General features: G+C 43.6%; 1 protein-coding gene across 10 annotated transcripts in view; it reads left to right on the top strand.

The window, feature by feature from the left end:
- The first annotated feature begins 606 nt into the window (after nt 1–606).
- The window catches only part of UBE2D4 (ubiquitin conjugating enzyme E2 D4 (putative)), a 64,703-nt gene continuing 49,260 nt past the window's right edge, over nt 607–16,049 (top strand). The window contains exons 1-3 of one of the 10 annotated variants that reach the window (XM_033949548.1): nt 618–859; nt 6,381–6,444; nt 10,843–11,015. Coding sequence is in view for 7 of the 10 variants with exons in the window: in XM_033949545.1 (XP_033805436.1) it covers nt 836–859; nt 6,381–6,444 (88 nt within the window). In the remaining 3 variants the exon portion in view is untranslated. Of the gene's footprint in view, nt 860–1,427; nt 1,954–6,380; nt 6,445–10,842; nt 11,016–16,049 lie in introns of those variants that run through there. The other 9 variants (XM_033949551.1, XM_033949543.1, XM_033949545.1 and 6 more) reach the window with 9 other exon arrangements.

Genomic DNA, 16,049 nt, shown 5'->3' with positions numbered 1-16,049 from the left:
AAAAAAGAAAGAAATACAAGTGGAAATAAAGAAGTAAATAAGAAAACAGATAAATGGGGGGCGGGGCAAGGCCAGAGGGAGCCCAGTGTACTTGTGTGCCTAGGGGCCCTCGAAGAATTAATCCTGCCTTGAGTATATACTGTAATTCAAAGACAAAAAATTATCACTCAATTGTAGACTGTCACTGTCTTCTCAAAATATTTAATCAAAACGAGCCTCAGACATATAGATTGGATCAGCAGTTCCAAGCCCAAATATTTTAAGCCAACAGGCTATAAGTTTATAATCACAGGCTCCTCGTGCAAGTCTGGGGGAAAGTTTCAGTAAAAAGCACTCAGGCAAAAAGTCTGAGAAAAACCTAAACCCCACCTGACTGCAGAGTAAACTAAACAGTGTATAGTCACAAGGCAGTGTGCCGCAAAGAGATCTATTCCTCCCAACTCCATCCCAGGCACATACAGAGATATTTGTAAATGTATATGTGTTTTGCTTGTTTTGTTTTTTTCTAAAGCCGCAGTGTTTGTGTGCGTAAACACTAAGAAATCCTGATATAAATTTTGCCTGACAATCCACGCCTGTGAACTACAGCTCCCAGAATGCCGCAGTGGTTTGGGCCTGCTTGGCGCAAGCGCATTACTCGTTTTCATAGGACGCTCAAAGATCTGTCAGCGGAGAGCGGCCCCTTTATCTCTAGTGTCCACGGACAGGGGGGGAAAAAAGACTTGCTCCCCCCCCTCCCACTTCACCTCCAGCGTGTGAGTCAGGGCCGCGCAGGCTCCGCTTGCTGTGTGTGTAAATTCTCCCCCTCATCACCATTCACATAATAAGGCGAGTAATGGCGCTGAAAAGAATCCAAAAGGTGAGGAGAGACCCCGGCGCGCATTTCTTTGTTAGTTTGTTGTTGGTTTTTTTTTTGGGGGGGGCGCCGTAAATTGCATGCGAGGTGAAGGGGAGTGAGAAGAGACACATTATTTTTGTACGTGTTTTCTTTAGTCATTTAGTGGTTCGGTCTAGTTTTTAAAACAAACGAGGTGGTGATGTATCCGAAGTGGGGCTTTAAAATAAAACAATTCTTCCCCCCCCCCCCCCCCCCGAAGCTTTATATGCGAATTCTGATCCCGCTCCTTCTGCTTCACTATTCCCAATTTCTTAAAAAAAAACAAAAACAACCCACCCAACCAAGGGGGGAATTGTACAACGTTATAGAGCTCACAGATCTGGCTAATATGGATGTATGTGGTCTGCAGCGATTGTACAAGGGCAGTTGAGACTGCAGCTGCCAAATTGTGAGCTGCAGTGGGTTGCTAGGGAGCGCACTGTTGCGGCGCATGCGCGTTGGGGGAGGGCTGGTAGGGGGCTGCCAAATAGTGCGGCCTGTGCGCACGTTTCCTTTTAAGGGGAGCTCGGGCCGGGGGCTGCTGTCTGAGTTTGTGCTGAATGTGCCAGTGATGGTGGGGGAGGGGTGGTATAGAGAGGCCTGTGTCAGTCAAAGGTGCCCCTCTCTCTCTCTGCAGGAGCTTAACAGTGAAGATGGTTTGGTCATGGGCATAGAAGAGGGAGTTTTCTGCATATAACATGAAGAAGTCTGTGCCAGTGTATAAAGGGACTGGTCACTAGAAGCGACAAGAATGCAGGCTAATGTTTTTCTTAATGGTCATGGAATAGTCTAATAGAGAATGACGAGAATGAAATTTGTAGAACGATTTTTGATGTGTAGAAGAATTAGCATTCAGAATAATTGTGGTCTGATTTACTGATGCATTTTACCTTTCAATGATGATGGAGAAAAAAAAATAGTAAATAAGGGTGCTGACAATACAGTTTTCACAGCTCTTCTAATGGACTTCTATTTGTTTGTTTTGATATTTATGTTATATTCTAAACCACTTTACAACAAATTTTATACAAATGTAAAAGTTCAATACTCTGAAGACTTTGAAGTCTGAATATGAGGTAAGAAGATGAGTTTCCAGAGTATAAGAAAAAAGGGACAGACGATATAATGCTACTCTGGAAATGAAGTTGTCAAGTAAACCAGATTCAGAGGAGAGAGATAGGGCCAATCCTGGTTTTAAAACTTACATCTCAAAGCACTGTGGGATTTGCAGTCCCTGTTTTTACGCACTAAGGCCCTGATGTTCTAATCTTACCGTGCCCTTAATGATCGACACTAAATCAGTCCTAACCGGTTTAGTGTTGAAGTATTTTAGCTTCCGATGCACATAATAGCTCTGCACAGTCTTTTCCATGCTTCATAGCAGGGATCTCAAAGTCCATCCTTGAGGGCCGTAATCCAATCGGGTTTTCAGGATTTCCCCAATGAATATGCATTGAAAGTAGTGCATGCACATAGATCTCATGCATATTCATTGGGGAAATCTTGAAAACCCGACTGGATTGCGGCCCTCAAGGAGGGACTTTGAGACCCCTGCTTCATAGCATCCTCTGATAATACTATGTGAATGTAGTACAATGAGGTCATTAATATTAAAATGAGCACTCTGGGCAATGCCCAGATACTGCCTGGTGATGCACAAAATGAAGCGCTGACCTTTAATGCTCTAAAATTACCGATAGGTCTGGAAATGCCTGTAGTGTGTTAAAAGTGCATCTCAGTGCAGGCCTGGGCTGCTGATTGCATGAGAGATGAAGATACATTTATCAAACTTGATGGGGGGTGCTATATACATATGTCTTAAAGGCACATCTCATTCCTGCATATGGCGGCAGGTCTGGGGCTGCCGATTACATGAGAGGTGGAAGTTTAAAAAAAAATGCAGGGCAGCATACTTGTATGTCCCGCAGAAGTAGTGTAGAAAAAAGCATTTGCATGGTTTCTATAGTAGTTCTCTGCCCCTTCCAGCTATCAACACCTGTGACTCACACTTATGATGTGCACCCATGATGCACTACAGCTGTGGTCCCCCAACCCTGTCCTGGAGGGCCACCAGGCCAATCATGTTTTCAGGCTTGCCCTAATGAATATGCATGAGAGATTTGCATATAATGGAAGTGACAGGCATGCAAATCTGCTTCATGCATATTCATTAGGGCTAGCCTGAAAACCCGATTGGCCTGATGGTTCTCCAGGATAGGGTTGGGGACCACTGCACTACAATAAAGCATGCCTATGATTGACGCATTCTACAACATAGCATTTCCTGACGTATGCCCACATTTATGCCTCTTTCCATAGACTGTTCTGTGCATGTGTCAAGTCGTTTTCTGCAATGACTGATCTGATGGAATCTCCGTGGACCTCCACAGCTCATTTGCATGCAGAGTTTTTGCAGCATTGCTCATCTTTTTGAAATCGGAAAACTTACTGGCACTACAGTGACCCATAGGATTTTAACAGTAAATTTAGAACATCAGGGCCTGAGATCAGTGCTGCAGGTTCCATAATGTATCAGGATGAGTTTGTGAGAAATTCAGGACTGTCAAAATATTCCTCCTGGAACTGGGTAATGTGGAGGCTCTGTGGGTATTATATACTTTTTTGCAAGGGAGGGGTCAAGCCACCTTTCCCTTGAGAAAAGGCAGTTGGCCAAATGCTAGTGCTGAGAAGTAAATAATTATATTTGATTGTTGAATAGTTAAATTCTTCATCCTGTAAATGATATCTCTTTACCATCAAGCATATACTTTTCATTCAATGCTATGGTATGTGAATAGTTAAATTCTTCATCCTGTAAATGATACCTTTTTATACCATCAAGCATATACTTTTCATTCAGTGCTATGGTATATGATCTGACCATCTTTTTTGTTTAAACTTGTAAGATGAGTTGATCAAGGTCATAAGACTGTTAGGGTTGGATTCTCAAAACTTACCGTGCTCTTAATGATGGTCGTTAAACCGGTTCCAGCCAATTTAACATGCCAGTTTTTACCGGCCGATTAACAAAACGGCTCACTGTGGTCTTTACCGAGCTTCATAACAGTCTCCTACTCTGTCATGCAAATGTAGTACAATGAGGTCATTAATATTAAAATGGTGGTAAAAGGGGCTCATTAATATTTAAAGGAGTACTCTGGGTGATTCTCTATCATTGCCAGGTGATTCCCTAACCTCGTTGTTCCACATTTACAGGCAAAATATTCCAGCAGGGTCTGAGATGTCATAGCCTTACTTTTCAGTCAATTGGCTCAGGCACTGACAGAAAAGTAAGGCTTAACAGCTCAGGACTCCTCCCCCCCATGGCCTTGGGCCCCTCCCTGGTGCATCCCGGGAAGGGGAAGGCCCCCATTTTGAACAGGCGGGCCTGCCGGCTGGAAGAAGTAGGCATCCCTTCAGCTGCCCTTTGTCATAGAGGTATGGGGGGCAGGGCGGGGGAACCTGGCTGTGGGAGAAAGTTGGCATCCCTCCTGCCGAGAGTGTTGAAGGGGTTGTCTGGGGGGGCAGGTGACTGGTGGTGGGAGGGAGTGAGCATCCTTCCTGCTGGGAGTGTTAAGGGGGGGCAGGTGACCCTGGTGGCAGGAAGGAGTGGGCATCCCTCTTGCTGGGGGGGGAGGGTTGTCGGGAGTGTCTGGGGACCCTAGCTGCAGGAGGGAGTGGGCATCCCTCCTGCCAATCTTGAACAGGGTGTGGGGGGCCAGGCAGCCGCAGACGAGGGGTGGTTTCGGCAGGAGGGGGGAACATTTCCCTCTGCTGTTTCCCTGCTGGTCAATCAGCTGAGCTGGCAGGACTCAGGCAGACCTGCAGCTCAGTTGATTAGGGCAAGGAGAGCAGCTTTGAAAGAAGGGAGAAGCTGTGTTTACAGTAGCTATTGCTCTTCTGAGCAAGTCCCAGGCACAGTTCCTCCCGCTCTTTACCGGCTATTCTCCACACAAATAGTGTGCATATAATTTGCATGCTACTATGCTGAGAATCGCCCGTAAAATAAAAATCACTAGGATTTTCTTAGCTTGGATTCTTGGGGAGTATGATAGATTGTTGAAGTAGGGGGTGGGGATTTGTTGGTATTTTCTATGTTACAAAATGGATAACTGTATTTTGTCTTTTTGCACTTATTATTGTATTTTTCTGTGCAAGTTATCAATAAAAAATTGTTGAAACATTAAAAAAATCACTCCCACTATGGCCACGACATCAACTTACCAGGTTTAACCAATGAATTTTGAGAATCTGGCCCTCAGCAGGGAAACAGTCTCCACTAGGCTGCATTCTTCCCTAAGCTGTGCCTATCATGATTCTAAGAATATTCTACTTGTCAAGAGATTATTTTCATAGTTCCATTGAATTTATTAATTTTATAGAGCTTCTTCCAAGTTTTTAGTTGAATCTAAAGATATCAATAACATTAATCAGATCACAAATCATCATACATAATAATAAAAACAAATAATACTATGCACGTAAAATGCTGTTAACAGCTCTGATAGCTCAACCTCCAGCCAATCCGACTCTCTTAGCTCAGGGTCCAGATCCCCCCGAAGAGGTTCAGTGGACGGGCCAATCATGCACTCTCACTCCATGTGGTGGCTGACCTGGCGCTTTCTCACTTGAGCTACTCATTGCCTTCTCGGGATCAATTTTTTTCTTGGACACCATTCTATAGAAGCGATTGTTCTACCTTCTGATGTAACTTTGCACTATTCAACATAGTTGGGCCACTAATTATCACAGGAAATTTGTTGGCTCAAGACGGAGCCTTCAGTTCACGCACCCTGATCATGTTATTTCTTCTCAACAGGATATTTTTTTAAATGTTTGAGCTGGTTAATTTTCATAGGTGTAAAATAAATGTGACGAAAATCACCAGAAACAAAAAAATGAGGTTTTAATGAATTCTGTTACAGAAAATAATTTGTAATACGACAGTCCAAACACCATTCTTTTATATGAAAAAATAAAAAGTTTACAAACTGTTTCAGACTGACTGATTTTTCTTACAATAAACATTCTCAACATTTTTGGCTAACTGGAGTCTCTCTTTTCCGCCCCCCCCCCAAAAAAAAAAAAATAGAGAAGGGAATGATGATGATGATAGATAAATCCTAATAAAAAATGATGTATAATTACTAGCATTCTTGTCTGCAGATGATTACTGTTAGGGATATATGTATTATATTTGTGGTCTTTTAATGATCTTTTTGGATTTTTTTCACTTCTCCACATTGTATAATCTTTGTAAACCGCATAGAACTTCACTGTTATTATTATTATTATTATTGTGGACTGAATAAGATTGTACAGTTTTTCTTTTTCTTTTCCATTTATTTTGTATTGAAGTCCTTTTTCTTTAGATGTTTCTTATGTTCTTGAAACATGGTAAATAAAAAATATTGCAGTATTTTTGCAGAGTATCATGTTTATTGGCCTTATAAAGATTAAGCTACAAAGCAATTGTAACTTTCTAATTTTTTTCTCTAAATAGGAATTAACAGATTTGCAAAGAGATCCGCCTGCACAATGTTCAGCGGGACCAGTAGGAGATGACTGTAAGTAATTTTTTAATGACAATTGTATAGGCCTCTGTGGAGAGTGCTATGTCTTCTGAGGATCCTGGAATGTTAATAACAATAAAGCATGATTAGGAGTTCCAGTTTATTTCCATAACCTCTTTGAGGTTATCGTTTATTCCCCCCCTATTGTTTTTTACCATAATTGTCTTCTTTTCTATCAGCAATTTGTATTTCTCTACCCATTCTTTCCCCTCGTTTTTACTGTTCATACTGTTGGTCAATAATTTGTTATGTTTGTTTAGCGTCTATTTGTTTTTGCTGTCCCCTTTGTTATTTATAATTTTAAAGATATGTACATCGCTTAGAAATTTGAGTAAGCGATTAATCAAATATACAATAAACTTGAAACTTGATTTTATCTCAAATATAAAATTCCTTTTTCCTCTTTGACATGTAACATTGTTAACTTAGCAGTATTTTTTTTTTTTAAAGGAAAGTTATTAAACCCTATGCTAAATCGTGAGATTCTATTTTCAGGGTTAGCTTTTGGGGTGTGGAACTCAGTATAATTATACAGGCTGTCATTCCTGAGGTGGCAACGCAAGCATAATCTCCCTTACTGACACCATCTTGAAGTCTTTTCAGTTCTGGATGCAGCCATTGTGATTGGGATAAGCAGCCATGTAGATGCAGAACACAGCGGGCAACCAGAAAATTTTTGTGTTTCCAGAAATGTTCATTTTGATCATTTTTGTTTGGCTGTTTTTTGACACAGGTGCAAATTTGTATAGTGCACACTCATTTCCTGATGGTTTGTATGTGATCAAAGGTGCATTGGTTGGGACAGAATACACCTTTTTTTCAAATAGGGTATACTCTTTCAAAAATGTTTGTTTGCACTGTTATCAGCAAATAAAAAAAGCACACATTTTCTGCTTATTTTTAGGTTTTTAACAGCATACAATGACGTAGGATATGTCATTGATATTTCCAATGTTGGTGCAAATGACAGCCCATCCTTAGAACAAAGCACCCCTTAAAAAACATGTTCGGCACCATTAGGAATCCCCTTCCCCTTTTTTTATCCATTTTTATTTGTTAATGGCATGGTATATGTCTTTTATGATCTGTTCAACTTTTCCATCATGAGACTGGGTTGCTCATCAGTTCAGACATTTATCTAAGAATCTGGGTCATCTGCTTATGTACACAATAAAATGAATTCCCCCCCCCAATCATAACCGTGCATATGTACACTCAGGGAATTAAAAAATGGGTGAGCCCATTGAAGTAAGAAATTCTTGATAATAAATAATACTTTAACATTTTATATATATATATATATATATATAATATAATAAAACGGTAAGCCGCGCATGCGCACTTCCTAAGCGTGGGTCCATTTTCTGTGAGCTGTAGCTAGGAAGTGCGCATGCGCGGCTCACCTGCCCTCTCCGTCGTCTCCCAGCTCCAGCGGCGTCACAGTTTTCAAAGAGGCGCGGGATTGTTTCCACGCGGAACCACCAGCCGTTAAAACTCCTGGCGTTGACTCCCGACGGTGGAGGAGAGGCAAGGTAAAAGAAGATTTCCGCCGCCCCCCCCCTTCCCTTACTGGCGATTTAAGCAGCGTGTCACACGCTGCTTCGGCACCTTTTACTACCCTGATTTGCTCCGGACGTGCCAGAGTAAATCAGGCCAGTAGAAAGACCCGAAGCAGCGTGTGAAGACTGGTGGACACGCTGCTTGAATTGCCATGTGTACTCGGACCCGCGGGAAGGGAAGGGGGGCCGCTGGCAAAGGACTCGGGTCCGCGTTTGGAGTCACGACTGTGGGAAGGGAAAGGGGGTAGAGGAAACAATAATGCTGCTGCACAGGGAACTGGTGTGGGGGGAGGGAAATGGGGGGGGAGGGAATGCTGCTTTGGACACACAGACAAAGGGAGACAGAAAGACACAGGGGCAGGTGCACAGGGAACTGGTGTGGGGGGAGGGAAATGGAGGGGAAGGGAATGCTGCTTTGACACACAGACAGAGGGAGGAAGGGAGACAGAAAGACAAGAAGAAAGACACAGGGAACTGGTGTGGGGGGAGGGAAATGGAGGGGAAGGGAATGCTGCTTTGGACACACAGACAGAGGGAGGAAGGGAGACAGAAAGACAAGAAGAAAGACACAGCAGCAGATGCACAGAGAACTGGTATGGGGGGAGGGAAATGGAGGGGGAGGGGATGCTGCTTTGGACAGACAGACAGAGGAAGGAAGGGAGACAGAAAGACAAGAAGAAAGACACAGGTGCAGGGAGATATACAGAAAGACAAACAGACAAAGGGGGCCAGGGACAGAGACAGACAGAAAGAAAGACAGCGGGAGTCGCGTCAGGAGGGGTGCGGGATGCGGGATGCCGCAGAGGGAACTTTTCCAATGGGTGCAACTGGGCGGCTGTCGGGAACCTCTGATCAGGGGCAGAGCAAGGTAACTGTATCATAGGGATAAGAAGGAGGAGGGGGGGAGAAAAAGGGACGCCTACTGCTGGACAGGGGGAGAAGGAAAGAGGTGCTGATGGACAGAGGGTGGGTGAAGAAAAAGGAACAGAGACCTAATGTTGGACAGGGGGAGAAGGAAGGTGCTGCTGGACAGGGGGGAGCTAAAACAAAGGGAGAAGGGCTGCTGCTGCATAAGGAGAGCTGTGAAGGGGTGGTGGTGGACACAGGGGAGGTAAAAGGAAGGGAGAATGGACAGGGGGAGCAGGCAAGGGGTGGTGATGGACAGCCAAGGAAAAAGAAAGAAAGAAAGCGGCTAAGGAGAGAGAGATAGAAAAAGAAATAAAGAGAGACACACACACATATATTCTAGCACCCGTTAATGTAATGGGCTATAAGACTAGTATATATATATATATATATATATAATTATTCAGTCAATTTGTCTTTATGTCCATCCAAAAAAGGTAGGAAAAAAACTTAACGAGTCCAGCCAACTTATAAATGTACAAAGAAACTGATGCTACTGATCATGACTCAGTTGCAATCATAGGTCAAAACTGCTGAGGTGCAATACAAAACATGCTGTAATATAAATTATTCACTAGAGCATTCATATATTGTGCTTATAACAAATGCAATCTTCTTGCAACAAAGAGGCAAATTCTAGCACTTATGGTGTGACACTGTCCCAACTGAGTCCACCGATGCACAACAAGCTTCTTCAAGGTACAAAAAATGTGCCAATTATTGTCCTGCACTGCATGTACCATTGGTAACTTGCAGTGGTTGCCTCACTAATACTGATGTATAACAGCTCCATGGTCAGTTAATCGCTTCTTCCAACAGCTGCAAAGTCAAGCACAAATTTCAGGTGGTCAAAGAACCTTATGAGCAATCCAAGCAACTCGATGAATCTCTTATGAGGGTATAGAATGGTATGAGGTCTGACAATTTAAGTTCATGGACTTGCCATATTGTGCTTAACATTGGCAGCACTGTACAAACAGCTCGGTAAGGTTTCATAACCGTGATATATCAGTTTTTCACAGCTGTGTTTGTGTCTTGCTGAGTGGCGTTCATTATTGTTGTTACATGTTTTTGTGTGCCATTGCAAGCATGTCGGAGCTTGAATTAAAATAATGAACAAACCATTAAATCAGGAATATGTTGGTCCAAGTTTATGGGGATAATGCCATGAAGAAAACAGCACTGTACAAATGGATTAAATATTTTTCTGAGGGGAGAGAAAGCGTCGCTGATGAAGAGAGGTCTGGGCAGCCAGTAATGAGCAGAACTGATGAAAACATTGCAAAAATTTGTCAAATTGTGTGTCAAAATTGTTGGCTTCCTGTGAGAAGCATAGCAGACCAAGTAAACATCGATAGAGAAACGGTTAGGAAAATCTTAATTGAAAATCTTGGCATGAGGAAGATGATGTGCAAAAATGGTCCCGAAGGAGCTTACCGATGAACAAAAGCAAAGGAGAGTCAAAATTTGCCAAGACCTTTTGGAGAGGCTAGGCAATGTTTTGGGCCTTGTTAACAATGGTGATGAAACATGAGTGTACCAATATGACCCTGAAACAAAGTGTCAAAGTGCATGATGGAAGTCAGCCAATTCTACATGACCAAAAAAGTTCTAGAAGTCCAAATCAAGAGTCAAAATGATGTTGCTAGCCTTTTTTGATATCAGAGGGATTTATGAATTTGTACCAACTGGACAAACAGTTAACCAAGTTTACTATTTGGAAGTGCTGAAAAGGCTGTGTGAAAAAGTTACACGAAAACAACCTGAACTTTTCACCAACAACTCATGGCTCTTGCATCACGACAATGCAGCAGCTCACACGGCACTGTCTATGAGGGAGTTTATAGCTAGTAAATAAATAACTGTTTTGGAAAACCCTCCCTACTCACCTGATCTGGCCCCCAATTACTTTTTTCTTTACCCAAAGATAAAGGAAATATTGAAAGGAGGACATCAAGGGTAATACGACGACAGCTCTGATGGCCGTTCCAGAAAAAGAGTCCCAAAATGGCTTTGAAGGGTGGACTAGGCGCTGGCATCGGTGCATAGCTTCCCAAGGGGAGTACTTCGAAGGTGACCATAGTGATATTCAGCAATGAGGTATGTAATACTTTTTCTAGGATGAGTTCATGAACTTAATTGTCAGACCTCGTATGGCTAATCCACTTAGGACCTATTTACTAAGCTAAGTATGCAGTAGTATCAGTATTAACTACCTAGTTCAGAAGGGGCAGGAAATGTGCCATGTAGTTAACACCACCTCAAGAGTTGTAGCAAGTTATACCACTTTATCTGCCATGCAGTTAACATGTAAACATTTTCTATGTTAATTGAATGGGAAACTATTGAGAATGTTACTAATAATTAATGCAGAAGTTTTACAGTTATGTGTTAAGATAACTTGCTATAACTGTCACACTTTAGTAAATGAGCCCCTTGATATTCAAGAGGTTCAGCATTCAACTGATATTTTACCCACCAAAGTGGAAATTCTGTATATTTTTATGTTGAGGCAGCCGACCTGAAAAAGGATAATCCTGTGTAACTGAGTTCATTAGAAAGATGTGCAGGGATAAGGAAAGGACAGATTTTTAGATTCTATTTTAGGACATTTGAAAACTTTAAAATAAGCAACTTGAAGAAGTATGCAGGGAAATTTCATGAGCCTCATTTAGGGTATCTTGGAACAAGGTCAAAATCTGAAATATATTTGTTTAGTTCTGACATTGGAGTTATCCATGTAACTGTTTGTGGTATAAACTGAATAAAGGACTTTTTCTAGTGCAATATGCACATCATTCTTGAACACTTGGGTAGTCAATCCCTTCCCATAAGATTTTGTGTAGCGAGCCTCATAAGCATTTTTCACTCCACCTCCCATCACTGTAATTCCTCAGTTTGTCTCTCTACTTGTGAGATGGTAGAAACCAACTGTTCTGCTTGAGTTTACTTTTTCTTTTCTTTAATTCGATTGTGAAGCTTTTTTTTTTAATGTAGAGGCTCTCAGCTTTGGGATATATCTGGCTGTGGGAGAGCTCAGACTCTGAGGTCAGAAGTCAGTAGCCAAGGGGTAGACTGTTTTCCAGTGCACCCGCTTAGCTGGTCTGCACCAACATTTTGGGAACTCAGGGACCATTCCCTTGGGAGCAAGACTTGACGCAGATTTGGTCCACAGAGGGCTTGAGCACAGGCTGAGTGGTTCCGTGGCAGTTTTTCTACCAGGTTTAGAGCTGACTTCATTTCCTCCCCTCTATTGTATGCGAGTTCCAATAAGGGTTCAGGTCTCTGGCTGGTCGGTGGGTCGGAGAGGCAGTGAGAAGAAGCAAGCAGTCTGGTTTCCAGGCTTATTTGAGGCAGAAGTTCTCCCATTTCTCTGGCTACAGTTTCAGCCCAGGCATCTCCCAGCATAAGCATGGCACAGTGATTGCAAGGCTGACAGCCAATGGAAGAAAATCAGGTAGGGGGGAGGGGGGGTTCCTTAACCCTTTCAGGACCATAAGGATCGTAGGCCAATTTTTGTGGTTTTTGACGACATTTTTATGGTAAAAAGGGCTTGCAGATGCCAAAAAATTGATTTTTTTTGTGAAATATCATTATTTTTATTTAAAAAAATCACACTTCTGGCTTATGGACAGTGTGGCAAGTGAATCTTCTCGTCAATCTAGCAACGACGCTAATGAATGAATGTCGGAACCAGTTTATTTACATAAAGGCAGTATCATATGGAATCCGTACATATCAAATTTAGAACTGTAGACTATCCCAATCAAAATTTATAGGATTTTAAAGTTATAGGACAAATATGTCCCTTGGTCCTGAAAGGGCTACAAGTGATTTTTTTTTTTTTTTTTGGGTGCTGGGGCTAAGAAAAAGGGTTCCCTACCCCTAAAATTGCTATTTTTTTTTACCTCTAGTGTAGCTCCCACAGGCCGTTTTTGGTGCTAAAATTGCTGCCGCATCAGCCATCTTGGATTTTCCAATTTGAAATTAAAAGCCTCTATTTGCCTCAAAATTCCTCGATTTAGCTTAAAATCAGGTGGGATAGACTCCTCAGGCCAGGATACATTAGATTCATGCCAGATTTGAGCTAGATGGTGCACCGAGGACCGTCGGTGTTCCATGTGCCGCATAGCATGTGAGGGGAAGTGGGAGCCACAGGCTTAGCCTCCTCTACTGTCCTTGGGGGTGTGAGATCTCAGATGGCTTAAGTTCCAGGTCAAAAGTGCTGGTTAGATCTAGGAAAAAGCAAAAGTGTGTCCCTAGTGAATCGCAGCTGCATACCTGCTGCAGAACCCCAGAAAGGGGAGCATCTGCAAGGGCCCTTGGGGGTGCCCTGGGCATGGTTTTGCTCCAGAATTCATTGATATGCTATATTAAGCATATTTATTTAACAGCGGCTGCATGGAACCCTCAGGGGTCACGACAGTGCTGTCACCAGGGTCCCCCTCAGTAAAGACATGCACAAGAGATGGGGGTTCAGTTAGAGGAGGACAGTCTCTCCATGCCTTTACTTTCCCAGTCTGGGTCCTTAGTGCATTATGTCTGGGAGAGACGGATCCTGAACAGGTGGAGGCTGTGGGCCTCGGAGAAAACCCAACTGTGTGCAGGCTGTTGAAGCCCTCAGTGCTTTTGGAGATACTTATGGAATGTCTCCAAGAATTAATGATAAGACTCCACAGATCTCAGCTATGCAGTTCTTGCTTATGAGCAACACTAAGGCTCACAACACATGCTTTCCCTCCCATTACTATAATGTTAACAGACTATTGGGAGGTCCCAGAGGGGCCCCTTTAGATGGCCAGGGCCATGACAAAACTTTATCCCATGGCTGCTGAATCTAATCAGCTATTTATCCCAACAAAGGTGAATTCCCTGGTGGCGCAGTAACTAAATGTATCTCCCTCCCAAGTGAAGGTAAAGTGGTATCGCAGGATCGCAAGAGAACATTTGGGGCCATAGCTGTGGGTTTGAAAGGCAGCAGCAATGACATCTTACATAGCTTGTCACTCCAAGCTGTCACCGGTTTTTCATGTCAGGAATGGATTATATGGCAGATGCTCTATGTGATACCTGCAGGATATTGAGCAAAGTTTCTACTTATGCCATTTCCACCTGAAGAATGCTGTGGATCAGACAGTGGGTGAGGGCACTCATCCTTCAAGGCAATGCTGAGCAAGTTACCCTTTAAAGGACAATTGCTCTTTGGGAAAGGTTTGGATGACCTCATGACACGTTTGTAGGATTGCACATCTGAGACTTTACCAGACAGCAGACCGAAAAACCCTAGGAGGTCAGGTCGAGAGAATTTTTACATCTCTAGGCATTTTTACTATTGCTTGGAAGGATCTTTGGTCCAGAGATCATTTCAAGAGCAAGAGACAGTGTTTTGAGGGTGCCAGGTACTCCAATTTTCAGGATCCCACCTGTCAGTCGCCCCCAATAAGCAGTTAAAGCGCCAAGGCACATGCCAGACTTCCAAAGATAAGTGGAAGGTTAACGGCCTCTTAGGAGGTGTAGGCAGTAGTGCTGCCCGATTCACGAGTCGAATCGGTTCACCGATTCACTTTGGGTGAATTGATTCAAATCGATTTAAAACAAAAACATCGGCCTCCCGATTCGGTAACTGACCCTCCCCCCTTGTCCCCTAAAGCAGGAGCAGCAGCACTTCCTCTTGCTTGCCGGCCTCTGCCGCTCCCGCTTTAAAGAGCGAAGGGGGAGGGTCAGTCGAGAAGTGCTGGTGTCCGGCTTCCCCTCTGGCCTCCCGCTGGTGTCCGGCTTCCCCTCTGGCCTCCTGCTGGTGTCCAGCTTCCCCTCTGGCCTCCCGCACACCATTTACCTAATATCAGTAGCCTGAAGACTCGCAGAGAAAATCACGGTGCTAGAGATCTTGCAAGTTGCCATAGGTCTTTGGAGCTGTTTCCTCTGCTGTGGTCCCGCCCCTCCTCTGATGTCAGAGGCAGAATCGCAGCAGAGGAAACACCTCCAAAGACCTATGGCAACTTGCAAGATCTCTAGCACCGTGATTTTCTCTGTGAGTCTTCAGACTACTGATATTAGATAAATGGTGTGCGGGAGGCCAGAGGGGAAGCCGGACACCAGCAGGAGGCCAGAGGGGAAGCCGGACACCAGCACTTCTCGACTGACCCTCCCCCTTCGTTCTCTAATATTAGGTAAATGGTGTGCGGGAGGCCAGGGGGAACATGCAGGCCTTCCGGGGGGGGGGGGGGGGGGGGACAGGCAGGCCTTCAGGGAGGTGCATACCTTCAAAGGGGGGGGACGGGCCTTCAAAGGGGGGGGAAAGGCCTTCAGGGGAGGAGGGCCCTGGGGTAGAAGTACATGGAGGGAGGGAAGGGGGGTTCAAAGAGACGTGCATATGCCGGACTTTGGGTGGAAGAATAATGGGTCTAAAAACAGAGGAAGGGAGAGAGATGGTGGACAATGGGATTTAAGGAGGGAAGGAACAGAAAGGGAGAGAAGTTGGACACAAGGGATGGTGTGGAGGGGGGATAGAAATACTGGATAGGAAGGTAATTGGGAAAAGAAAGGGAGATATGCTGAACCCTGGGGTGGTGGGGAAGGAGGGAGAGATGCTGGATGAAAGGGTAGTTGAGAAAAGGTGGATCTGTGGATGGAGATGAAAAAAAGGAAAGATGCCAGATCTCCGGGGGAGGGAAGGGAAATGGAAGGGGAGGACAGAGATAGATAGAAGATGGATGTTTAGCACGGAGAAAGAAGTAAGAAGGAGACCCTGGCAAGCAAGTTATCAGAAGACATCCAGAACCGAGGACCAACAAGATTTGAATAATGACCAGACAACAAAAAGTAGAAAAAATAATTGTATTTTCTGTTTTGTGATTACAATATGTCAGATTTGAAATGTGTATCCTGCCAGAGCTGGTGTTAGACCGCAAACGTGAGCTAGGATTTAACAAAGCTAGGATTTAACAGAGAAAGGAAAACTCTTTTTTGTTTGTTTATTTTGTTTACACCACAGCGCCAATGTGGTTAGGAGAAGGCAAAGGGAGTGAAGAGGCTATAAAATTAACCCACCAGGATGTTTGAAAAAAACACCCAATTGGGCAGGAAAATCTAATCGAAAAATTGATTCAATAGGCTGAATCAAATCAAAAATTT

Source organism: Geotrypetes seraphini, chromosome 6, assembly GCF_902459505.1.
Source record: "Geotrypetes seraphini chromosome 6, aGeoSer1.1, whole genome shotgun sequence".
NCBI lineage: Eukaryota > Metazoa > Chordata > Amphibia > Gymnophiona > Dermophiidae > Geotrypetes > Geotrypetes seraphini.
This window is presented reverse-complemented; position numbering and strand designations above follow the sequence as displayed.